Source organism: Callionymus lyra, chromosome 1 (genome assembly GCF_982586985.1).
Source record: "Callionymus lyra chromosome 1, fCalLyr1.hap1.1, whole genome shotgun sequence".
NCBI classification, from domain to species: Eukaryota; Metazoa; Chordata; class Actinopteri; order Syngnathiformes; family Callionymidae; genus Callionymus; species Callionymus lyra.
This window is the reverse complement of record NC_141818.1, coordinates 32946411-32973041: the sequence shown is the minus strand read 5'-3', so window position 1 is coordinate 32973041 and position 26631 is coordinate 32946411. Positions and strand designations below refer to the sequence as shown.

Here is a 26631-nt window from a genome sequence, read left to right as displayed (position 1 = left end):
GGGTCACTACATTCCTCACATCACTCAGTTGTTGGGATTTTTCTGCTTATAAAGTCAAACAAGAATCGTGGACACAAAACAACGTCGTTGATCAAGTAAGTGAGTTTAGTTTAGTTTAGTTTATTTATTTAGGACAATGTGCAGTTACATTAAAAAGATGGCTGCACCAGATTGAGCACAATGCTACTTTCCATCTGTAGTAAGTTTAGCATTTCCATTTCGAAAAGGGATAAATCATTGCTTTGCAAGATTTGTAGACCACCGTGCAGTTTGAAATCTAGTGAATGCATTTAGATCCTTACTAAGGTTTATTCACGCAAAATATGGACGGGACGTGCAGCATAGAAAGCTCTTTTTTCATTGTTAAACTTGATATTGTAACCAAGTGAGATGCAGGTCAACTTGAGTGGGCTGACACTTCCCATGAAAGGAGTTTGCATTAAATTTGCTTTATCCGTTTATTTTATTAAAATATTCACTTTTGAAGCTTTCCATATTGACAGTTAAACACACACAAAAACACATGATGCATTTACCTTTTCTCCAAAATGAGTTTGGTTGTTAAGATTAGAACACATTGTTTACAACAACACCAGGTACGATGTTTGCCAGGACATTCTGTAATGGGTTTACAATTTAATTTTGGTGGATTGTTAATATTTAATTATAATTTATACTCCTACTAAGAGAGAAAGGACCAAATTATTACACATTCCCATTAATCATGTCAATACGTAATAATTATGTAAATGTACAAACCCTTTGTGCCAACACTCAAAAACAAATCCTAGAATCTAAAACTACAAAAAGCTTGCCCAAAATTTTAAGTTAAAAACAAAGAGTCACTAGAGCGTGTTTTTCTCCGCTCTTATCAAGTGTTATTTAAACTGCTGTCTTGTGATCGTTTTTATATAATTAAGGTAGAGTAGGACATGCTTTTCTCTCACTGTTTTATTTCTTAAAAATGTTTTTTTTTTATCTGCAATTTCATGCCCACAGGGGGTTTCTTTGGGCCACATACAATTAGTTGGTGGGCATGATATGGCCCATGGTCCTTGAGTTTGAAATAATTAAAGTAATGGAATAAAATCAAGTTGGTTAAAACCACAAAACCAACATCTCAATAGTAGAGATGAAACTGCTATATTAAAAAAACAAATTCAATATTCAATTAATCATCATTTCTTAAACAGCAGCTAAACAGTGCTCAGCTCCATAATCTCTATACTATATCTTATCTGCAGCTTTTTGACCAATAACTAATCAATGACATCTGTGTGCTCTCATGTTGCTCCTGTGAAGTCATACACACCTGCAGTCAATTGTACTATCTTAACATTCTTTAAATAATTTTGCCGAGACAGTTGTAAGGTAAATCTTAATTTTTAGTTGCATATATTTCTGTGAATAGAGGATTCGATTCCTGTTAAAAAAAAGTGCTGTAAATCTACAGTGAACTCAATTGTTTTCAATAAAGCCTTTTTTTTCACAAATGTTGGAGGACAAAGTGTTCCTTTCACAGTTGCCAAGTTTCTAAACATGTCGTCAACTCTCAATAGCCCCCAGCCCTCTCTTATTTACACTGCCTCGTTTCCTTGTCCTCTGCCTTCACTCTGTGCAGAGCATCTGCTTCTTATTCCAGTCACATTCCAGTCTCTCCTAAGAGTATTCGAACATGTGGTTTTCATGAAGCAATATGATCTTACGTAGAGTTTTTTCTCCAGTCTTTAACGCTGCACTTCGCTCCTTAACGTCAACAGACACACACACACAGCTCACACACACAACTCCCCACAGATGGATGCAGCTGAACATACATGCCAGGACAGTACTTACTTGTACGAGCTTTCTACTGTCTTTTGCCCTTTTAGGTCAAGAACAGAAGAGTTGTTCGTTTTTCAAAGTACATTTTCCGTTGGCTCTGTAAAATATGTCAGCAAAGCAACAACTTGTTTATATGTTTCTATTACTTACATGTTGTGCCCAACAGAGAGAGAAACAATGGTTTTGTAAATGCTGCTGTATAAAAGACATGATGACAGCTGGTTTCTTTTAGTCTGGATTGTTTGAATGCCTCAAGGTGTGAGGCGGCTGTGGTGTGTTGGTTGATAGACCATCATTTGAGACATGGAGCAGCTCAAGTCACATGTATACTGTATAAAAAACACACCACACTAAGGTCCTCCCTGAACCCTTCTATGGAATGAGATAACAGGTTTACCAACTCTCCGCATCATCCAAATTGTTTTGCTCCTGGGCCACCACACCTTTCCATGGCCAGAGATGAGAAAAAAATTAATTGTTTTCAACAATTATTGGAGACGTCAAATAAGAGTAAAGCTAATTTTGATGGAAATACATTTGGTAATGTTTGACGGAGGACAAACAGAGATAACTTAAGACTGAAATTTCGCTTGTTAAATAGAAATTGTAGTTTAGTCCGCAACGTTGACTGCTAAAGGATGTTGGCCCTTTAGTGATTGAGTTCCTTTGACTTGAGTCTAGAACCATGTCAATCAAAACAGCAAAGCACAAGTGAAGATTTGCTCATAGCTGATGTCTCTAGAATAATTGCAGACATGTTTGGCATGTGGACTCACCACTGTGCTGGAATATATAATCTCCCACAGTTATCAGGAACGATAAACAGCTACTGATTCACAATGCGTATACTATCTACTATTAACTGCTTGACATAAAAAGTAAAACTCTGTCTTCCTGAAGAATCCTCCCTGAGCCTCAGTAACAAGTTTAAGCCTTTCTCACTGATAGAGTCGATTTACTTTTTTTTCACAAATCTTTTGATGACGTTGTTTTTTTTTCCATGGTTCTATTGTGTGGGTGGCACAAAAAGTGCATTTGTAGAGAAACTGAATGCTCTTGTTGTATCTCATCCTCATTTCCTGTGTTGCAACAGCATGCCTTTGGAGGGATCTGTCCAAGCATCCGAACCCAGGTCAAATCCTTTTTCCGCCTGGTTTGATGATGAATCTGCTGCAGTGAGTGCTCAATGTTTACCACATTCTTTCTATTAAGAAAGTTATGCATTCAAGAACGTGGTTTCAATAAAACACATTTTAATATTTAGACATCCATTTTTTGCAGGTGGTGACAATCCTGTTTGGACTATTCCAAGTCGTAATATCTGTACCACTGGCTTATTCTGATTTGATTCTACCCAACACGTTCATACTTCCTTTGGCTATAGGAATATTGGTATGCAAACACACACCACATTTCTCCTTTTATCATGCTTATGTTTTAAAACGTGGACACGTTTTTTTATGCCTTCTTATAGCAACATTGCCCTCTGTCGGCAACTAATGTAAAAACCCAACTTTCCTGACTTCAGTTGCCAGTGTTGTAAACACAAAATAGGAATTTCTTTGAGGTGTCAGTACAGAATACAACAATGAAATAAGATAACGCTCAAAATAAGCTAAAGAAAAACATAACCAAGCACCAAAGCAGCAATTCTACTCATTCTTTCAAATGTTGAAGTCTTCATCTCCAAGATGCAGTAGAACCCTCATCATGACCATGTTTTGAATGTATTACTTTATAAAATAATGACATAATAATGGGCTTAAGTCCTCATCCAGCTAGCTGTAATCACAACCTTTTTTGTTTATCTATAGTCTAGTTTCTTGTGTGTTCAAATATTCTCTTCCCCCAGATTGTTTCCAGTGGAGCGTTTACAATGGCCAATGCACGGAACCCCAGCCGACATCTGGTAATAAAATATATATAAACCTTCCCATCAATAATTTTAATGCAATCTATGTAGCAACCCATTGCCTCACAATGTGATACACATTCTTCAATGATCTCTTTCCAGCTAAAAGGATGTGCTTGCACAAACGTCATTGGTCTGCTCGGGGCGATGGTCGCATTCTGTCTGTACTGCTCCAACCTTGTCACCATCGACCACAGGGAACCATGTGACCCCATCATTCTTATCCATGATTACAGGCGTTCGACTTACAATTGTCCGGAAGATATTCTCGCAGTGAGTTCCCCAAACTGCATCTCTTTTCTAGCAGGTCTTCATATAGTTCTACTACTTTAAGCTAAAACTTTTTGGTTCTTCTAAGGGGGATCCCCTGATACAATTAAACACTTTCATCGCTTTACTCTAAACAACTGCGAGTTTTAATATCATCCATAAAATATATTTACTGGATTTCAGAGAATGCCCTAGACTCAGAGTCAACACACCCTCAACCATTACTAAAACCAAAGTGTTTTGAGACTTACAAGAATGAGACCCAGACCAAGATCATAAACAGTTCAGGGGGGGGCCCACTGTTAAGGTTTTCCCCATTTAGCCACACTCGAGCCGAATAGTAAATGTATGTCCCACATCGAGAATATAATATAGACTAATGTTCTTCATTTTGCAAAGAAGTAATTGGCTTCTTCATCAAGCCAGCATTAACAAACGAGCAGTATTTAGGTTTTCTTTGAGACTGATATATCGGTCCAATAACAGGTGAGATTGAGAGAATCAGAGACCAACTTTATCTCAATAATAATAATAATAATACCCAGCCTAAGTTGAGGAAAGAGTGACCTTGAGAGCACAAACTCTCTCAGGAACTAAAAGTGTTCAACACATAACTCTTAACAAGACCAAAGTCCACTCTCAAATATTGGAAATTGAAATACCAAGCAGCAAATCATACATTATTTTAGTTTGTGTTTCTTGTTTCTTACAGGCTTATTGTTGGAGTCTGACGCTGCTGCTTCTGATCCATGACTCTGGTGCCATTGTCATCCAAAGCTTTCTCTCTGTGACTTCCATCAAAGCTCTCAAAAGAGACTGACATCATTCATGCAATCATTGTGTTTATCTCATTTACTTTTTTCGAGGATGTATACTTGGATATTTACACAGTCTACATGTATGGTTGGAAGCTCTGAAATTGAGTGACATAAGACCAACACCCATCATAAAATGCTCAAGGTTTATTAACAAATGTATATTAAAAAGTTATAAGTTAATAAAGAGTATCAAAGATTTGTATTAATTCAGGCTAGTGTTTTATTTATAGCAGCTATTCCATTAAAACCACTGCATGGGCCATTTTAATTGATGATGTCACAAGGACACGTATAAGAAAAGTATATTTAAGGCTATTGTTATTAACGCCTAACGTTGAAGGCCTTCCTGAATGGATCATGATTCATTATTTAAATTAAGAGTCCATTTTAGTTAGATGTCAAGAGCGCTCATAGAGGTAACAAACATCCAGCACCAATAAATTAATGTTCATAAACATATATTTACTGCTGAAAAAATATTTAGGTCAATCGGAAGAAGAAAAATATATAATCAGCCGCACAAACCCAGCACTCCCTTTTCACGGAACATTCGCGTCATATTTGGGTATCCCTGTGATCAGCTGAGCACCGGACTCTACCACTATCGTATGAAGGGAGGGGGGTTGATAGAAACGGAAACTCGCTACATAGTGAGTTAAACATCGTACAATCAAAATGGAAAATTCACAAAGGTTTATATAATCTAGCCGATTGGACTCGTAATGAGTATATTGTTATAATTTGTTTAAAAACGTTTAATGAGCTCCGTGTTTGTTATACGTGAACACCCCCGTGAACCAGCGCACGTAAATGATTCCAAAAATGGCGGCGGTAACTGTCTGTATCGAACAAAACTTTACGGAATTAACCAAAATAACACCTATTTTCTAACACTGTTGTTCGATTCGGGGACTGGCGCGGGAAAGTTAAAAGATAGAGCAACAAGGCGACGCTCGAAATTGGTTGCTGGGGAGGTCGGTGGTTAATTTTAGACACGGGTTTTGACTGTCAAATCATTGAGCTTCTCCTCGAAGAAGTTGACGGGAGCTAAGTGGCTGACATTGCGATCATAACGACTGTTGTTTTCGCGACTTCGCTCGAACGCGGAACTGCTAACCGGGACTGGTTTCCCGGCCTAGGAACTGGTTAACCCTACATTGAGCCTGCGCCGAACACAAGTCGAGGTATTAGTGGATTTGGCCAGAGCAGGTCCGCTAACGTGTGGACGTGTCAAGTCACCTGTCAGTGGTGTGGATGTCACCGATAATCGGTGATCAGATTATCTTGATTTTCTAACGTCGTGTAAGTATGATTTTACCTCCATGTCATCATGTTGTTTCTGCCCAAGAGTATCCGCTGTGTAGCTGACAGTATGTTTCTCAAATGTGGCCTATGGTGCGTGTACGTACACGAACTCGTGGTAGCTCACAATCTGCCAACTTTCTATCTAGAGAAGAGTTGGGACCACAGATTCTCCTCATTTATTCAATTGTATATATATATATATAATTGTCCATTTATTATGTTTTTACTGTAGTGACAGCAATACAAATTGGATTTAACCTCATGTATCAAGCCTAAGTTATTAAAATAAAAAGTATATTATACGCTGGGGAACCTGCTGATATATAGGTTTCGTTTTAACAAATACTTCGTTCTGATTGTATGATTGACAGCCCTCCTGGCAAATCGAATGGAGAAGCTCCAGGATTTAAGCCAATCAGAACTTCAGGAGATCCTGGACAACCCAGAGAGGGTGGAGTCGATGGCACTGGAGTCTGACGAGGTAAATCCCAATACTTTCCATTTCACCAACTTCCTGGTTGTCATGTCAATTTAAAAGCTGCCACTGTTTTGTCCTCCATTGATATAACCAATAACACAACATTCATCAAATGTCATTATTATATACACATCCTTTTTAGTTGACTGTTATATATGTAAAGGCTCTGGCAAGAAAATTAGTCGATGATTTATCAGATATTACTAGTACATAGGATCAATTACTTTTCATTAAACATGGCTCTTGTGTCATGTATTTTGTTTCAATGGGTGTATTGTTTTTGCGCTGTTAAATTACACTATTTTATCAAATTAACCTTTTTATTCAAATTGAATAATGGATCAATAATTCATTCTTTTTTTTTCAAACAGTTGTACACTTCAAATCATACAAAATTTTTGTTTTGTTTACATCATACTTTAACAATAACTGCAATTGAAAATTTTTCACGTGTAATCAAGTCATTTTCAGCTGTTCAAACACAATGTTTTTAGAGATGAAAAAAGACCAGAGAGCCCAACTGTTAGTATTTCTGCCCATTACTCATACTTTTCTATTTAACTCTACAAATATTTACTTACATTTTTGTTATTCTGTTTATGTATGAGATAGATAGATGGATAAAAACTTTATCGATCCCTCTATTGATGTTACAGAATGTCATTTAATCATTTATGTGTGTCATGTATTTTTGTATGCTATTTCTATGTTACTTTTATTTATTTTATTCCTTATTTGATACTTCTGTATATTAAAGCTTCCCTTTGACCAATATGCGATAACATTTTGTCCCCTTCATGGTCTTTGACATCCTTTATACTCCACTGGAGTGCTTTGTGAAGAGTTATTTCAATATACATTTCAGCCAGCTTCTCATTCTGGTCTTCTACCTTCTCATTCTGGAGTGCTATTTCCACATCCTTAACAGTCAACTCTCTTATTATTTTAGATTAGATTAGATAGACTAGACCCAGCCTATTCTTCACTTCAGTCCCTTAATCATTTTTAAGATAACATTGACATAAACAGCATCTAGGTACCAGCATAAGCACGTTTAGTTTTTAAGTTGTTACTCACTAACTCACTAGCTTTAGGGGGCGGCGAGAATTCAGTGTTTATTCATAGCATGATTTTACGATCAGCGTTCGATTTTACAATACTTCCGTAACCCCCTCCTTCACTTAAGGTTCACACACTTCTCAGAATGTCAGCACACGTTTTTAATGGCAGAAACTGCAGTACTGAGAAATGTTAGTGTCTTCTCACTAGCTTGTGTGCTTTTTATTTTCTAAAATAATACAAATTACAAAAATCACTTTATCTTATTGACTTTAACAACTATATATTTATTATACAAAATGGTCCAATATCTGATTTTATGAAAGTGTTGTTATATTCCATCAATTGACAAAAATGAAAATTACTACTTTTTTCACAGTTTGGTCATAAACATTAATTAACTAAAAAAAAATAACACGAGTTTGCTCACAATAAGGGTGTTTCCCAGATTTGTTAAGAATCTCTTGAGTGCAACGATCTTCCTAGGAGCGCTCTTAATAACGCCATGAAAGGAGGATGCATTTCCAGAGTCAGTCTTGGCTTAAGAAGATCATTTGCTAAGGAGAAAATGTTAGATTAAGCTGACCCACTCTTAACAGCCTACTTGGAGACCAAATGTCCAGTAATCAAACCTCATCAGGGAAGTGTATATAATCCATTTTTCTTAATAATAAAACAATGCTCATTGTAGAAAAAAGCATGCACCTCTTCACTTGAGCGACAACATGCAAACATTCCACCTCTGGCATTCGGCCTCCGAATGGCGGACACACTCAAACAACACATGGTGGCTAGAAAAAAAACTTTTCAATAACCTAATCCAGAGAGATGAGGTTATCTCCACCTAAGAAGGCAGTTAAGAACGCGTCAGGGAAACGCTTGTCTTAGTGCTCCCTCTCAGCCGAACCCTTATCAGGAGCCTTATTACGTCCTTAAGAACGAGCTGATCTGGGATACATGGCTGATATCGGAGGCTTTCTTTTGACTTTCTAGCATATTGTATGACTTTCAGTTTGAATTTTTGCATTGACCTTGTCTATATCTATAAACGCTTTAAGACGTCCTTGGTTCCTTCTGTCATAAGGTGCTATAACAGATCTCTCTCATGCTTGACATGCACTTTTTATTTTTTGTTTGCAACTTTTAAATAATAATTTATTTGTCTTTTTATACATTTTGTATGTTTTTATTGTATTTATTCAATTGTCTACATGTATTTATGGATGTTTGTATGGATGTGTTATTGCTGCTGGACAAAATCATTTCTCCTCTGGTGGATAAATTAAGTATCTATCTATCTATTTTTGAAAACCACCTCTGTGTGTTATATGCCTCTCTTGTTCAATATGTAATCGTCGCTCTTTTCTCATAGATTCAGAACATTCAGCTGGAGAGAGAAATGGCTTTGGCATCTAACCGCAGCCTGGCAGAGCACAACCTGGACATGAAGCCTCGACTGGAGTCCCAGAAAGAGTTACTAGTGGAACGATACAGCCAGCTAGAAACCCTCAGAGACTTGTACAGAGACCGCTGCTCTGTAAGAGGTAAGAAACCTTCATGGACAATACAAAAAAACGTCACATCAATTAGTGTTAATTGTGACAGTGAATGATACAAGTAAATAATGTGCTTTCTCTTTTTTTGCCAAATGACAGCATCAGTAATTACATAAATATCATTATGGCAATTCTTGTGAAATAACTTTGAGTCAGTTGTAAAAAGGGGGAAAAGCTTCTATAAAACTGTTTATAGTGAACTTCAATCTTCAAAATGCAGTCACCTGAAATGTTTTTTTTTTAGGGTTTACTTATTAATGGGGTCAAGTTGATACGGACCTATTCGACAACCTTATAATTAATTGTATGGAAAGAACCAATCAGCTGAGGTGTTTGGCTTGTACTGTACACAAGAAGAGTCATACTTGGACATGACTGCAAGCATTTCTTGCATAGCAATAGTGTTCAAATGAAATCTTCGACAAAACAAGCTGTGACCCTAACCCTGTATCATGTCAATCTATCAGTCATTGGCAGAGAAATTTGAACTTTTTTTTTTTTAAGTAGCTCTTTCTCTTTTCTCACATCATATCTAATGTTTCAGAATGAATGCCCTATTTATTTATTGATGTCTTTCTTACAACCATCAAACCTTTGAGTTAATATTAAATTAATAAGTAAAATGCTCTTTAATATATTGTGGTTTATATAATGAATACATTGACGATGTAGTATATAATATTTTTCAATTTTACGACAGGATAATGTGACTTATATTCACTGCTTCTGCTAAACATCGTTCAAGTTGTTCTTATTTCATCAGATGGCATTGCTGGTCAGGTGTCCCCAGAAGCGTTATTCTCCAGGTTACAGACAGAGGGCGGCAAAACAGAAGCCGAGTCAGAGGTAAACTCGAGCGCAAATGCATCAGCTCACACAATTCTGATCGTTTCTTTTAATGCTTTTTATTTGTTTAAATAACACGGCATCATGGTTTCATCTATTTTTGTGCAATCTGCACCGGCGTCACTGTGCTGCTTCGTATAATCTGGAGGCATTTCTAGCCTGTAAAACCAACTCATTCTATTCCTACAGGTTCTGGCTGATGAGTTTTTGGAGGGCTCTTTATTGTTGGACTCCTTTCTGGAACGCTTCACTGCCCTGCGCTGCCTTGCACACAAAAGACGTGTGAGGGTGGAAAAATTCCAGGAGATTCTACATCTGAGGAGCGAAGAGAACCCCAGCACCATGAATTCATCCACAAGCATTAACCAGGAACACGTTGCTAACTCATCACCATGGAACCAACAGTCGACAACAGCAGGGTCCACTAATCCGCCGTCAAACTCCACACCCCAGTCATCCAACTACCAAAACGCCTCACAGCCGACCTCGTCATCCGTGACCGGCCCGTCAGGCCTCCCCTACAGACCATATCCTGTAAGTCCCCCAAACCCTCTTCCGGCTGTGTCTGCAGTCGCTGCAGGCCCCTCATCACAGTTCTCACCATATCCTGGTGGACCATTTAACCCAACAGGAGGCTACTCCGGTCCTAGACCTGCTTTCGGCCCCCCGGCTTCTTCAGCTTGTCCCTACCCAGTTCAACCCTCTTTCCCTACCCCAAGCCCTGGATCAGCTTTTGGTCAGTACAACCCCAGCAACCCCCAAAGTGGGACAGCTCCTTACCCGGCTTCTTACAGCTATGGAGGCTACAGCTACCCATCTGGGGCCCCCTATTCCAGCACTCAATCCCCACCGGGAAGACCCATCTACAGACCAGGGTATGGAGTTCCACAGCCATACTCCTGAAAACACGACGGTTCCTCAGTCTACGATGTTTCTGCTCTTTCATCTGTCGTACCTTTTCTCAAATCAGAATCAAATCCAGTCAACCTGCGAAAAAAAAAAAAATTCCCCTGCAGCTTTTATCCTTCTTTGACTAGCTGATCTTTGTTGCACTATTTCACAACATAATTGTTCCTCCTCCTCCCAGTGCCCCCTCACACTAGTCTCAGGTTGTTGTGTTTAAGTGTTCAAACACTTGTGTCTGGTCCCTAATGCACTAACTCTTTCTCCTCCTTCCATTGCTGCCTCCATCTGTAGTCGGTGTGTGAGATCTGCTACTTGGCAATCAGAACTTCTTTGTAACACACAAAAGTGCACTCACCCATTGACAAATGCACGATAAAATGAAAGTACATATCGTGTCCTGGATCCAGTTAGCTCCAGTTAAATGGGTGTGTATTAATCATCATTATTGAAGGCCGGCAAGTTTTGATAAGTGGCTGTAGTTACACTCAGTTACTGCAGATGTTGTTCAAAAGTTGAAAGGCTGGAGGATTGATGTAACTATGGGTGTCGGCTGTGTCAATGTTTCACACTTTAGTTTTCTTTAACCAAAGAACATTCAAATGGTAAATTTGTGTTGTGGGTAAATGACAGGGAGTCTGATGAGTCTGCATGCAGCTGATCTGCGCTCGTAGTCGAGGCCCCTTTTCAGCTTAAAATAATGAGGTGAAAATATGTTGTCATTGTTCTAAGTAACCATGTTTCACTCGTCATCCTGATCAGGTGTAGCTGTCTGTTATTAAGCTTTTTAATCAATGTAGACATGTCAAAATGAATATTTTATCTGTAGATTGAAGAGCTGATTTTATTTTCCAGTTAATTTATCTATTTGTTAAGAGTGTAAAACATTGATCTTAAAAAAAAAAAGAAAGTCTGTTTGCAGAATGTTGGTTGCGAAATGAACCACGTGTGTTCGAGTGTGCACATCCTGACAAGTAGACGTCTTGATGAAGAGCCAGGGCAGAGGAAGTGACAGGGGTTTCCGATTTGATACGTTGAAGACTGTTTGGAGTCTCGTTGTCAAACAGTTCTCAACTGTACATGCTCACAATGTCTCGTCCACACCCCCAACCACCTTGGCACGTCAATGTTGCCCCATTAACTTCAAACAAGAAAAATACTAGCCACGGCATCTGTTGTTAAACCAAGCTCTCATTTACTTCAGTATGAAAACTTCTCTGAATGGTCAGAATATTTAAAGTGAAAAATTTAAGTGCCATGATTGTATCCAAATGTGTTTGGATAAGTAAGTAAAATATATCGCAAAACATTGTTAGTTATCTAACTTAAAAAAAAAAACGTCTTATTGGCCTTTTGAGTTAAACATTAGACCAGTTTTATTCAGAACAAATGCTGCCCTGCTTCCATATACTGTCTCTTTATTTTCTTTTACCCTATAATTTCCTTACTGTCCTTTACAGTTGGGTCATTAGAAATTATATTTCACATGGGGTTGCTCCATAGTGCTTACATTTGAAAGGGAAATATACATGTATTAAAAATATATTAATGGCTACCATTCCTTTAAACGTTTACAAAGGAAGTGTGAAAGAATATATCGAATTCTAAGTTTCAGATAGTTAAGGTTAAAGAGTATAGTCATAAATATATTATGTTTTAAATTGATTCCTTAAATAGGTTGTTCTATTCACACATTTTAAGAGTACATTTACAATGACAGCAAATGGCTATATTATAATTTTTAGCATTAATACATAATGTTGCCTTTTTAATTAAGTTGAACATCCTAACCAAATGGTGGTATATGGAAAATAATGTACTGCAGTTTGGGTCTCTAAAATAAAATTCTATATTTTTCGCAACAAACATTGACATGTTAATGCAACCAAATACATTTTCTTCAACTAATTTTTCTTTTTTTGGTTCACATTGTAATATTTAAATAATTATAAAGTCAAATTATGTCATTTATATACTGCCTAACCATAAAGTTGTGTTGTAAATATTAATGTTAAATTGTGTCTTAGTTTGACACCACACATTGCTTCTATTTAAAAATGCATCAAAAGGGGAAAAGGAAGAAAGTAGCTACTTTTAAATATTATTACCAATGAATTATATCATCCATTTATGTCAAGTGACCAGTAGTCCTGATGATTAAGCCATTAGATTCAATAAAATGAGTGCAACGGTAATGTACGGTGTCAAGGAAAGCTGTTGTGTACCCTCCTTTTGTGTCTCTTTGCACATGTGCACCATACTAATAACGGACACTACCTGGGCAAATGTTATAAACATCTGTGGTTGACTTGAGCTGTCCGGTGCCCAAACTATGAATGCATGACGAAGAGGAGGCCTGAATGTCTGCAGACACCCTCCATGACCTAACACACCTACACGCACAAAGAATGTGTTTGGCCTGCTGCTTTAAGTAAATCTTCTGAGCATGAATAGTTGTTCATATTTCAACGGAAAAACAAGAAATATCCCCACCGGGCCCATGTGACTGTCACAGTGACTGAGCGTGTTTAAGTAGAAGCACACTGCAAATTCACGATAACACTCTGGTAATAATCGCCAGAGGGAAATATCTCTGATGATGATCGTATTGGAACGTTTTCTTTATTTTTGCTTTCTGTTTAAAAGGGGGTTGTGAATAATAAAACAGAAATTGATCTAAAGTGATTTTGTTCTTTCCGTCTTTCATGTTGATGAGCAAGGTTGTATATCATTTTACATGGCCCAAATTTAAGTAGATCAAAGTTTACATTGATAATAAAATATAAGAAACATGGATGTCATTTTCGTGATGAGTGTTTGATGAAGGACAAACAAAGCCTTTAATAATAATTTAATTAAATAATAATAATATTGCTATTAGAATTAAGTAATAGACAGTACTAAATATACATTCTGTTTGGCTTGTGACTTAGACAGCAATGTTGGCCTCTTCTGTGATTGAGTTTGATCTAGAGTATTTTATTAAAATGAAAGATCTATCACAAGTTTAGGGATTCTATTAAAATATAAAATGGGCTACTTACAACTAATGACGCTCTTCATTAATAGTGACTTACAGTAGTATCCTTTTCTAGCATTTTTGAGGCTGCTTGAAAATTTTATTTTTGACATATTTTACTAAAATAGGAGAAAACATGTTGTATTTAATGCAGCTTTTCAAGATGTTCTTTAGCTACTATTTACCTTAGTGTAGATGGAAACTACATGAATAATTCTTCAGAGATATTCTACAAGTCCTATTTTGTTAGTCTATGATCTAGTTTAAGAAAATAAGCTTTTAAGGTTTTTAGTCTAGGCTTTATAGCCTCGCCCTGTTGTCTTTGATGAGAGGAAATCTGCAGTTTTGCATGAGCTGCAATGCAAGACGCACTGATTCAGTTTACATACAGACAGGAAAAGTAAGCAGCTGCGTTCTCATCCCTCGTTTTACTCTGCAATGGAACCTACAACTCTCCTGCATATGTCAACACTTCTGTTTTTGACAGTTGGTAAGTACATATTCATAATTCACTATTGTTTTGCAGGTACTGAGAGCAAGAGAATGAACAATGATACAATCAAAGTGCTGGTATTTAATCGCCATAATACGTAGCACTTATTACACTTTTATTTAATATGAGACAGTGCTATTAAAGAGCTTAACAAAACAAAAGCTTAACGTCATGTTTTACTTTCCTTTTTAAAATGTTTGTATATATACATATATATATATATATATATATATATATATATATATGTATATATATATACATTATTTTCTACTTTTGCTTTTCAGTTTGTGTTGAGTGTTGTGAAAGGCATTAAATAAAATATATTATTATCATTATTATTATTGTTATTATTGGCCAACATGAACTTTGAGGTTATAAAGTTTTGGTAATAGAGTAATTAGCAAAAAATAAAATGTGAAAAAAATAAATAATATTATTCATCGTTTTTCTTTATCTAATAGATCCCTGCATTAACATTGCTGGTCACTAACTGCTTCTGTGCTCGACAGTTTGTAGTGAATGTCTGAGCGTATCCGTGTGTTTCTTTTTGTGGTCTTACTTGTGTTTGACTTTCCAGTGTGTCCCTCACATGAAAGGCTCCAGTTAACCATTCAATGATGATGCACATTTCAATTTCTATTCTTCTGACAGAATCTGTACGAATAAATGAAAGCTCTCTTCCCTCTGGTACTCACCAAAGCTTAACTCCCACTGTTGCCCTCATCTCAACTGTTGCCCCCATCTCAACTCAAAAAAATATTGAAAGCAGGGGAACTCATGTCACTTGTTCGATACTAAAGGTGAATTGCCCAGGTTAGTGACCTCTTTTATCTCTTCATGGTCAGTCATTTATTAACCTTAACACTTAATTCCTCAGGAAGTTAAAATATGTGTTATGTTAACATGTTGCATCTGACTTTTTAGTGGAAGTTGTCATTGATGAGAAGCAACTGCGAGTATACAAAGTCATCACAGCTTTACTGTCTTGTGTGTTGCTGGTCCTTTTACTTCTCTGGTTCTCGAGACCCACAGTCAGAGCGCTGCAGAAAAGATGTGAGTGCACTCATACGCACACACACACACACACACACACACACACACACACACACCATTAAGCACATTTGATACCAAAAAAATTCAAAGACAAAGATGAGTTTAAGACATTTCGATACAAAAGTCAATAGTTCATTGAAGTTTAATATGAAATGAAAAATTATTTTATTTCAGTGTTTTTATATGAAATTTAGTAAGGAAAATATATATATTTTTTGTAATAATGTTACCACTCAAACAGCTAATAAATACATACATTTAAGAGAAATTGAAATTGTTCTGTAGGGAACATTCTTGTAGCCATATCCACAGTAGAACATATGAGTAAATATATGAATTGAATTATATTATTGTTTGTATTATTTTTTAAATGATTTACTCCAATTATTTTTGCAGTGTCTGACAGAAGGAAGAGTCGTTGGATCGGACCAAAACAGAGTCAAAGTGGTAAAATAAAACACACAACATGCATATGAAACACAATATATATATATATATATATATATATATATATATATATATATATATATATATTGTGTTTCAGTGTCTTTCCACCGGGGGAGAAATGGTGAAACCATAGAACAGAAGACATCTCCTTACCCAGGTAACTGTCAACATAAATAAATATTTATTTTTGAATGATTGCCTTGAATCTGGAAACCTTCTGTATTTGGTTAACAACAGCTCTGGAGAATCTACTGGAGATAAACAGTGACTTCGACCTGTGACGGATCTTCTTCTATCTTATCAAATGCCATAATTTTTAAGATCGTTAACTGTGTTAAACAATATAACAATTTAGAACTTCTTTGTTATGCATGTGTCCTTTTCATAATACCATTGTTAAATTATTATGTTTTGCATTTCACACGGACAATTTTTACAAAATCGCCAATAAACCACCAGTTTTCACCTACGGTTTCTCTAGTTCTTGAAATCTTTATGAAACTTGTTGAGCATCTTTATTTGATACCGTTTTCATGATCAGGATGACAAGTATGCCGATGTGGTTACCTTTGCCGTTGACACCAACTTCCTGTATGTTATTTTTGTCAAAACCTAAAAGTTTCCTCCCGAAGTTCTACTTTCTCTTCCTGCTTTTGTGCTCTCTTTATGTTTACCATCTTTCCGATGTGTTTGGTATAAGAATGTAGAACCACATGTATATTGTGGAGATTCTTTTTATGGAAATGCTTTGGAAGATCATCAGATTTTTGTGTTCCTCCTCCCCAGATGCAACACTATAAGACTCAGGGACTCATTCATTCCTTGTGCTATCAGATTGTATAATTATGAATTTTGGAGCAGGAGTAGAGTGATAGGATAAGGTTTTTATAAATGTATCTTTGTATCCTTTTCTTTGCGATATTTCATTTGATCTATGTTCTTTATATTTGCACTTTGTCATCCCTTGCACTTTGTTCTTTTTATTTGAACTTCTTTTTTGCACGTTTTTATGGAAGTATTGTGTGCTGTGAACTAGAAACCCAATTCACCAAAGGAGATCTCCAGAAGGAATAATAAAGTCTATTTTATTAAATCTAATCTAATCTTATTCCTATCGCTTTTTTAAGCCTCCTTGAGACGTTTGATATATTGTGATAGAACAACAATCCTCTTAGATCCTCATTAAACGTCACATGATTACAAACCTTTGACAATTGGCTGGTTGTTGGTTGACATAACTAGCATGTATCTATGAAGGGACTTGCCTTAATCAATTAAAATACACGAGATAGCCTCCTGTGTGTCCGAGCAATGAAACCGTTTTTTTTTTTTTCATTCTTATCATGAAAAACAGTCAAAAAACTAAACCTAACAGGAGTACAACCACTGCCTTGAACACAACATATATGGGGGAATTGATGTGCCACAGCTTGGTCGGTTTCACTTTAACAGCACACAGTACCGGGTACAAAATAACTGTATCCTTTGTTGTGTCTAATCAGTCAAGTCTCTGTGTTTTAGACCGGATATCCATGCGTAGGTGTATGTTGTCTTTTCCTCACATGGCGGGATCACGATATTAAAAGATAATCTGCTCCATTCTGGAGAAATAATGACAGATGACTGCAGATTACAGCTGCAGATAATCCTGGAGTAGATTGACATGAGGGCATGGAGGTGGGGAGCAAGGGGAGTAAGAAAGATAAATATGAAAGTGGTATTAAAATGGTTAGTCTTGCAAGTCACTGCCAAACAGTAAACAAGCAAAATATAGAATAAATGTAGATGCTGAGAAAATACAGAAAAGATCGTCTGGCGTAAGAGGAATACAGACTAAAATGAGTGTGACTAAGAATATTATATGTAGATATAGTACAGCAAGCAGTAACAGCATGTTGATTTTACAGATTTATTTATTAAGATAGGTCAGATTATTATTGCAGACAACAGGCCAGCAACTTAAAACAACAAGAATACACATTAAAAAAAGAAAAACGTGTTCAGGTCTATTTAAAAAAAAACAGACACAACAAAAAAAAAATTAAATTAAATCACAGACACAAAATAATATCCCAGTTATGGGCTCAGTGTGGAGTCCAAAAGGAGAAGGTGGTTCAAATGTGTCTACCCACACTGTGTGTTCTCCTGTCAGCACAGATGTTGGTTTAATCTGAAGTTCTATGCAGCTGGATCACGGCTGGAGAGACGGTGAACCTCTCTTGGAATATGACCTCCTCTGCAAGTAGGCGGAGTCTGAAAACGTAATGCTGTTTCATTTCATTTTTGCTTAAGCTCCTCTCTATGTCGGATCCATTGTCATCTAAGCCCCTTCTGCTGCTCTATTGCCTCTCTCACCACATCCACAACCGACATGACACAAATACATGCATGCTTACAGAGATATTTAACAAATCCTTTTGTTCACATGGAACTGGTTGTTGAGCTCTAAAACAATATTTACAAAAACATGGTGGTTATTTGCTTCGAAAAATGATTTAGTTTCTCCCAGTTTGGTCATTATGAGAAGACTGTTCTTACACTAACCCTTTACTAGGACATGTTAAGACATATTTGTTGAAAAGTAGAATTTTTTTAGTAAGGCCTTGACTCTCTAGAAAATGGAAGGATAGTAAGTTCAAACTGTGCTGTCCAGAGCAATTCCCACAGCCTCATCTTTCCTTTCAGATGTCACCATGGCAACCACACAAAGCTTCACACGGCTCTATTTATTTATCAACGCAAAAATAAAGTATATTTATTTGTATTTTATGATGATTTGGATTTTTAAATCAGAGATCATCGTCTTTGCTATACCATGTTACTCAGGGCACTCTGATTTCCTCCCAAAGTTCAAATAAAGGTTCATTGGGAAATTGGGGAAATTGTCCTTAGGTATGAGTGTGTGTGTGAATAGTTGCCTGTCCAGGGTGTCCCTCGCCTCTCGCCTGAAGAAATCCCCATAAGGGAATATGTGGTAGAAAATGGATGTTTGTAATTGACAATTCTGTGAGTGATGCATGCGTATATAAAACCAAAATTGTGTATGATTTGACATTTCCGCATATATAAAATTGACAGATGTCAAGAACTAGATGACATTGAAATAAAAATTAAAAAAGAGAATATACTAATACACATTGTCAACAAAGTGTGTGTGTGAGTTATGAAAAACAATTGTCATCTTAAAGTATCAGTTACAGAAGTTTTTTATTATTTCTTCTTCTGGTCATGCTAATCTTTAGTATGCATACTTTTTCTTCAAATTAGAAGAATCCGTACTGAAGAGTGTATGCAAGTAAGAACAAGAAATACTAGCTGAGCCAAACAGAATTAAAAAGCAAAGAAGGGAGGAGGGAGATAACAGTGATGGTGGGGGGCCGGAATGGGATTAGTCACTGTTTTAAAAAAAAAATCTGTATTGTGTGAATCCTCTACAGAGGAAGGAGACAGAAAGAGAAAGAGAAAGAGTTTGTGGATAAGAGTGAATGTATTTTTTCCTGCGTGGACTAAAGAATCTTGATCTGAGGATGGAACCCACAGGTGAGTTTAAACAAGTTTATGTCAAGCTTTGGCTTCTGCAAAGCATTTTAGCACCTGATTTCATTCAATTACTATATTAAGATACTCATACTATATAGAAAGAAACATGATTAGTATTTAGATTTGAATGTGTGCATATGACGTCTAAAAAACCTGATCATACACGATAATTTGTGTTTTAGAAAATGTGATTGTTGTGAAAAATAATATTGAAATAGGAAGTGCTGCGCTAAATGGTAATTATACAAACCTGATTCTTACTAAAAGCTGTTGAGAAAAGGAAATGAGTCAATGCTAAAAGCAGCCACCAACATAGTTAATGCATGGCGTGAAGTTCAGTGATACTCTGGGAAAGATTTACTCCTGGTCAACTTCCAAAATAATTGTTTAAGTTTATATTGTGGACAACAAATACATTTTTTGAATCACAGCCTTGTGGACCTCGCAGTTGAAAGTAAAAAGGTTTTGTCTTTCATTTAGTTATAAACAGGAAAAAAAAACATACAATCTCTCATGCCATTACTTACTTGAAATGATGGGCAGTTATTTATTCAACATGTGGTTTAGGTATAAAAAAAAAAACAATCTCAGAATAAAAAAAAGGGCTTTTGGCATCTTCATTTACTGGTGCAGTCACATGTGATGATAAGCATATAAACTTTTTTATACCACCGTTCAAAGATGAAACTACACCAACAAAATGCTTGTAAGTTTGATTCTTGACTCTGATTCTTCATAGTCTTTCTGCAGACAGTGGATCTGTGTGTTTGTTTTTACATGTTTGCTCCCTGACAGCATCATCGTCATGGCCGTGATGGAACATTTCCACCATGGAAGTTGGACAGGCAAAGAAGAAATAGGAATGCTATTATTCTTATGGTTCTTCTTGCTAAGTAAGGCCATTTTCTCCCAATGTGTGATGTAAAAAAGTCACCGTGGCTCATTTTTGTTTTTATTTCTTAGTCCGACCCTCTCAACCACAGCCCCCCCTTCCTCTGTCCTTACCAGTCCAGTTGTCTGTCATTCCGTCATCATGGCACTTCCTTCCTCTCTCCCAGTCTGACGTGACACCTCTCTTCTCCAACTCCAGTCCCTTTTCATCCTCCCAGAATCTTTTCATGTTGAATCCTCCAGGTCTGGACACCAGAGCGGCACTTGAGGCTTCATTTGGCCCCTACTCTGTCACCCAGGTGAGCGGGGGAAAACACATGTCTTGTGATTTGTTTTAGGTTTAAAATACATTATTGTTTTGTTTTTTTTACATTGTCTTTCCACAGTTACTTCCTGAGGCTGTACCTCCGACTCTGTCAGCATCATTGCTCTCTGAGCATTTTGACAGAGAGGTAGATGAAAGAGGACAGGAGACGTTTAAGGTGAGAGCACTGTTCCACAAGCATGGTCAACCCAGCACACATGGGACCTGTGCCACGCTGCATGCATTTAAGGAAACTGAGGAGAAGAAAGCATCATGTGTCACACAGGTGAGGCTACTTTTCTCACGTGATTCTACTTAACTCCCATATTCACTTATCTTTGCCTTAATCTTACCTTCAAGCCTCCCCTTGGCGTGTGTGTGGTGACGCTGACACTTCCCTGTGACTGGTTCAAAGACGCAAACACAAACCAGTCGCATCAAAACAGGGAAAACCACTTAAATCGGAGGGTACAGAAATTTCAACAATTCCATTCCAGAAAGTTTTTCGGCCGTCTCAGAGGGTCTTCTCCATCACTAAGGTTGTATTTTTTTGATTAACCTCTCTCTCTCCTTTGGGTAGATCTTTAGAAAATAACAATATTACCTGCCAGTGGGATAGTAGCAAAGACCTGCTGAATTTGATCTTGGAAAAATCTGAAAAGAAAAGATGTTCGGCTGGATCTGGATTTTTTTTAGACTCTAAGATAAACACCTGTGTCACAAGGCTGACGTCCTTTCAAACTGGTTTCTTGAGTGTACTCTAGTCATATTTAAGGACTGCAGGAACTTTGGTAGGTCATGAAATACCTTGCAGTAGAAGTTACACAATCAAGTGTTGACTGTCACATTGTGCTCTCAAAAACCTGTTTGCTTTATAGTCGCTTTTCTGGTGAATGCAATATAGTGACATCTGCTGGTGTAGCAGGGAAAACAAAGAACTTCATAAATCACCGAAATCGAAACGTTTTACGTTTTTAAAAGGGCCACGTTATAGACTACAACTAATATATTCTAATAACTAATAACTAATAATTATAATAATTATAATAATAATAATAATCTCTCTCTCTCTCTCTCTCTCTCTCTCTCTATATATATATATATATATATATATAATATTATTATTATTATTATTATTATTATTGATGAATATCATGAACAACATACAAACATAATAAATAATAATAATATTTATCACAAAAGAATATGATAATAATAAATCACAAAAATAACATTTAAATGTATAAATAATAATGATGATAAAGATGATAATAATAATACAATACATAGAATAATTGGCTTTTCTCAAATGTCTTTTCAATGTCTTTTCACAGATATCCAAGTATTGAGAGGGAGGAGCAAGCAGGACTTCAAAGATCCTTGACTTACCGAAGGGAGCCCATACAGAACCAAATACAGCTTTTTTATTCAGCTATGGACACAGATAACCTAAAGCTCACGCATTCAGGGTAGGCTGAAAAACACACTGTGGATACATTCTTCTTTTACTTTTTTCTTGTTCACAAGACTACATCTTCTATCAATCAGGTGTATGGAGGGTAAAGCTGCTCAGTCCCAGAGGCAACTCTTGAGTTTTAAAGCTCGTACACTGAAGAAGTCAGAGCATAAATCAAAGAGGAAACAAAACTGGAGTGATGAGAATGAAACCTGTCTGAGTGGAATGCAAGAGGAAGAAGAAATTAACCTAGACCCTCATGTGCTGGTCCGTTACGAAAAGGGCCCGGCATTAATAGCAGAACCACTCAGAGTGTCTGTGAAACTGAGAGCAAACTTTAGCTCTGGGTTTGCTGTCATAAGGTGACTAAACCAATAACTAATAATTAAGCAATTGAATACTTTTTTTTTTTAACTGCTAAATTATTGATCTATACTAATAAATGTAATGTCTGCACTGTCTATAGACTAAAGGTGAAAAGGGGCTTGGTGTCGATGGTGGCAAAGAGAACTTTGTCCTCTGACTTGTGGGCAGTTTCCCTGGAGCAAAACCAGGGATCCAAGTATGATGTTGTCTCTATCCTCTGCATCAAACATGACTCAGCAAAGTACAGGTGTGTTGACGAAAATGTCTACAGATTTGTATTTTAACCTTTCTGTCCCTATTTTGATTTTTTTTTTTTTTATAGATTCCTGCTTTTAATTATTTCTTTGAGGTTGTATCAAATTATTTTATATAATTTAACTAAATTATATGATGCCCCACTCCTTTTTTCAGCCCGACAGACCTCCACCAAGTCGTTTGCTTGTCAATTGAAGGTCTGAGTCAAAGTTTTGGGGTGGCAATGACGGTCTCTGCTCACTGGTGGGTGGAGTACTCTGGAAGTGGAAGCACCTTAATACAACAGGAGGCGGCTGTGAGTCAGCTCTCATTCGCTGACCGGCCAATATTTGGCATAGCTCCCATTACAGAGGTAAACAGGTGTATTTGTACTTTAAAAAAACAGAACTGTGAAAAACAAAATGTGTTAGGTATCCCTTGTCCCTTGACCCGGAGATAACACATCTTTTTGACAGTTTCCTATCTTTAAACAAACCTTCTCCTGTAAGTGATAATCCAGGTTTTTTTTCCATCTGTGTTTCTGTCTCCAGAATAACAGGATCATTAACACAGCCATATTGACAAACAGGCCTGTCTCTCTTCCTGTCATTGTGTTGGCTATAAGCCACAATGGAAAAATGTCAGACGTCACATCTGCAGTAACGTGTTTCTCTTCCAATGAAGACATTGTCAAGGTAATGTAATGTCAAAATAGAATGTTGTACATATAAAGCCATAACCATCTCTTAATAAACCAGTTATATTTTTGAACGACAGGTTTCCAGTGATTGTGCCACATTTTTTGTGGATGGCAGTGAATCGGGATTGGGTACCAAATGTGTCATGGTGAAGTTTGCCTTCGGCTCACTTACTAGCTCTGTGTGTTTGGAGGTTTGGGCCCCTTCAGTCCCGTTGCTGGTATCTGTAGCAGATCCTGTTCTTAATGCTATTGATGGCTGGAACCAACCCACTGATGAAGGGTATGTATCTTCACAAGGCTTCAGACTTAATTTTTCTTTATTCTTCCACTTTATATAAAACTACCATTCCGTACTTTCTATCCGCCATCTTGACCTTCTACAACCTTCAGATTCTCCTCGTTTCACAACTTAGGACAGGAAACCGAGTTTTGTGTGATCGCACCTTCAAGGATTTGAAACTCACAAATTAATCTAAATGCGTTGCCACAAAATCTGTGTGTTTTACAATACTTTAAAATAATGTTTGAGCATCAACACTGTACTCAAGTAAATTATTTTGGTTGGTACTCACGACAACATATGATAAAAAATAATATATATTTTTATTGGTCTACATTTATCTACAGTATTTAGTTAAATAAAACATCATATGAAAAAATAATGGCTATTAAAATAAATGATTGATAATTTCACATTTATTTGGTTAATCAAACTTTCTTATTCTGAAAAAGAAAAACACTGCCAAGTGTCCTTCCTTTAAACAAGGACACACATTTACAATATCATTTTACAGACCTAGTGTTTGAGATGTCGAAATTGACTGTTTAAAATATGTAATTCTAATTCAATTGTATCTCAGTAATAACTGTTCACTGAACTTACATACTGTATATCCTTCAAGGGGAAATGAGGATGTGAAATGTGTAATATCAATTAAATTAAAATGTACCTTAGTTTCTAAAAGAGAGGTGCTCGAAGGATGAGCAAAAAATAAATAAAACATTGTTAATGTAACAGATGTAAACACAATTGGTATAGATATGATTTTCTTATGTTTTTATCTAGTGCAAAAGACACTTTTACCAGAGTTTATGTTTTTGGTTATTCCTTTTTTCCCCCTTATTTTTCTTTGTATATATTTTTTTACAGTACATCTTCACCTGTGTCTCTAGGTGCATTCCAGTATACCAGCGCTCCCCAGTTGAGGTTCTTACTCAGTTCAAAGCTCAGGACTCTGAGGGAAGAACCATCTATCTTCTTGGTCACCCTGATTGGTTTGTGGATGTGACAAAGCTCGTTCACAATTGGTTAAGGGTTGATAACCCGAATATAGCATCTTTCGGATCTCAGAACTATCTAATCGGTTTACGACCCGGCAGAACATCACTCAGTGTACGTTGCCTTTCCAGGATTGTTGTGCTTGATTTAAATGTGCAATATTAATGGATGTGATGTCCCTCCTAGGTTGTCTCGGAGCACTGGGATGGTGTTCTGGGCTCCTGTTACATCACTGTAAGCTCTGACATGGTCACCCCTGAAGACCTTTCAGTACAAGTAGTCAGTGGTCTTGGCCTATCTGTTGAAAGAAGCCCCACACACCAATCCATGATAACGGCTACTGTAACAACCTACAACACGTTTCACCACTATAACCAGGTAAGTAACAGTTTCCAGAAGAAATAAAATCTGCTTTTTCTAAACCAACAACACTGTGTCTTAAATTAATACTTTTCGTGTTATAACAATCAATGGATTGGTTGCATTTTAGGGCAACATAGTGTGTACCTACAAACTATCTAGTATTCACCTTCAAAAGATGTTGTTGTCACTCAAAAGATCCATTTAGCAAGAGTAGCCTTGTGGCAGTTCCTCTTAGGTTAGGGTTGCATTCGGTCTTATATTTAGTTTAAGCTTAATCCTTTTCTAAATGTCATTTTATTTTATCAATTCACACGTGTATTGGATTTTTGTTGTTTACAATTGGCTAACTATTGAACGTCATCATACGTTTGTGCCAAGTAGATATTATATTGAGTTTATGAATCAACCGTGTGTGACTCGCTCTCCGTCTTCCTTTTCCAATCATTAGGAGGCTTCTATCAGCGCATGGATCCAGTTTAGCGATGACACGGCTTCACTTCTCTCCTCCTTTAGCGACCATCCTCATCTTTTACGCTTCTCTTCCCTGGCTGAGACAGTGGTTGTTGTGACGCCTGGCGACACTCAGCAAATCTTCGCCCAGGGTGATGGAGGGGGACCTTTGCTGCGTGCAGAGCTCCTCGTTTCCACTTGCGGCGATGGACTTCAGGTCCCCAATGCCATTGATGAAAGTGACATTGCCGATGTGGACGGGAGGACAAGACGACTGGCAAAAGGATCTGGATGGATCAGAGTTAACCTGGACCTTGAATTTCTGCCAGATTCAGAACAAGGCTTTGATTTAGGTTCATTGGACACACTTGTTGATCTTGACAGCGAAGTTTTGTCTTCAAACTTTGAGGGAAGTGAAAATCTTTCAAGCAAACAGACAAAAACTGACTTCTATGACAAAATTAGTGGAACAACTAATACAGATTTCAATGATGTCACAAATAGAAGAATGGCAAGTCGGAACAATTTAGAAAAAGCTATACTTAAACCAGGTCAGGGAGGAGGCTTCTCCCGGAACAGAGAAGGAAAAGGAATCAAGGTAGAAGATAAAGGTGGTCAAGAGCTCGAGGTCAGCTTGGGCGCACTCTTCTCGCTACTCTGTCTCTCAGCTATTCTCTTTCTGGTGAATTGTTTACCCTGCGCCCTTCGGGACAGACGAAAAAAGATAATAGAGGAATGGACTCGAAAAGAGATACAGCGAGGTACAAATGAAGAAGAGCAAAGGAAAGTGGAGACATCAGAGGAAGAAAGGGAGAACAGCGTTGATATAACCGAGGTAGAGATTATTTGCTGAGAGTCAGATTATGTCTATTTCACCGCATTGTAACAGTGGAAAGATAAGATTTTAATATTTTGAGTCTTGAAAGAGAAAAATCATGCACAGTCAATATAAAATACAACATAATAAATTATACAAAATGTGTAAAATGTTTTCAATTTTCTGCCTTTTTTCTCTATTAAGTCATTCAACAAACCAAAGTGGGCATTCAAATGGTGAACGTAGGA

At 37.0% G+C, this 26631-nt stretch overlaps 2 protein-coding genes and 1 long non-coding RNA gene across 4 annotated transcripts; all 3 read left to right on the top strand.

The window, feature by feature from the left end:
* Nucleotides 1-4: 4 nt before the first annotated feature.
* On the top strand, nt 5-13652 carry LOC148089128 (uncharacterized). Of its 2 annotated transcripts, XM_087803454.1 has the most exons (8): nt 5-95; nt 2918-2999; nt 3106-3216; nt 3677-3733; nt 3839-4009; nt 9039-9210; nt 9986-10068; nt 10258-13652. In XM_087803454.1, the coding sequence occupies exons 2-8, from the start codon at nt 2919-2921 to the stop codon at nt 10969-10971; spliced, it is 1389 nt and encodes a 462-aa protein (XP_087659580.1). In that variant the 5' UTR covers nt 5-95; nt 2918; the 3' UTR covers nt 10972-13652. The 2 variants fall into 2 exon arrangements, with proteins under 2 accessions (XP_087659580.1, XP_087659574.1); XM_087803448.1 differs by lacking the exons at nt 5-95; nt 2918-2999; nt 3106-3216; nt 3677-3733; nt 3839-4009 and adding exons at nt 5618-6126; nt 6501-6610.
* A 705-nt stretch (nt 13653-14357) lies between these two features.
* LOC148089127 (uncharacterized) lies at nt 14358-16796 on the top strand. The gene is made up of 6 exons (XR_015713167.1): nt 14358-14480; nt 15135-15296; nt 15408-15536; nt 15933-15983; nt 16081-16140; nt 16221-16796. It is a non-coding gene; the product is annotated as an uncharacterized LOC148089127 (long non-coding RNA).
* Nucleotides 16797-20646: 3850 nt separating this feature from the next.
* Nucleotides 20647-26437, top strand: tmem132a (transmembrane protein 132A). The gene is made up of 12 exons (XM_087803358.1): nt 20647-20713; nt 20801-21004; nt 21079-21260; nt 22053-22187; nt 22267-22536; nt 22641-22787; nt 22952-23147; nt 23326-23469; nt 23552-23754; nt 24648-24867; nt 24940-25131; nt 25565-26437. The coding sequence occupies exons 4-12, from the start codon at nt 22153-22155 to the stop codon at nt 26417-26419; spliced, it is 2262 nt and encodes a 753-aa protein (XP_087659484.1). The 5' UTR covers nt 20647-20713; nt 20801-21004; nt 21079-21260; nt 22053-22152; the 3' UTR covers nt 26420-26437.
* Nucleotides 26438-26631: the final 194 nt, after the last annotated feature.

Excerpts from the sequence above, each read along its gene's own strand:
- tmem132a (XM_087803358.1), top strand. The coding sequence starts at position 22,153 with ATGGACACAGATAACCTAAAGCTCACGCATTCAGG. Across the intron at positions 22,188-22,266 it reads CTAAAGCTCACGCATTCAGG|GTGTATGGAGGGTAAAGCTG; the intron begins GTAGGCTGAAAA and ends TCTATCAATCAG. Across the intron at positions 23,470-23,551 it reads CCAATGAAGACATTGTCAAG|GTTTCCAGTGATTGTGCCAC; the intron begins GTAATGTAATGT and ends TTTGAACGACAG.
- LOC148089128 (XM_087803454.1), top strand. The coding sequence starts at position 2,919 with ATGCCTTTGGAGGGATCTGTCCAAGCATCCGAACCCAGGTCAAATCCT. Across the intron at positions 3,734-3,838 it reads GGAACCCCAGCCGACATCTG|CTAAAAGGATGTGCTTGCAC; the intron begins GTAATAAAATAT and ends ATCTCTTTCCAG. Across the intron at positions 9,211-9,985 it reads AGACCGCTGCTCTGTAAGAG|ATGGCATTGCTGGTCAGGTG; the intron begins GTAAGAAACCTT and ends TTATTTCATCAG.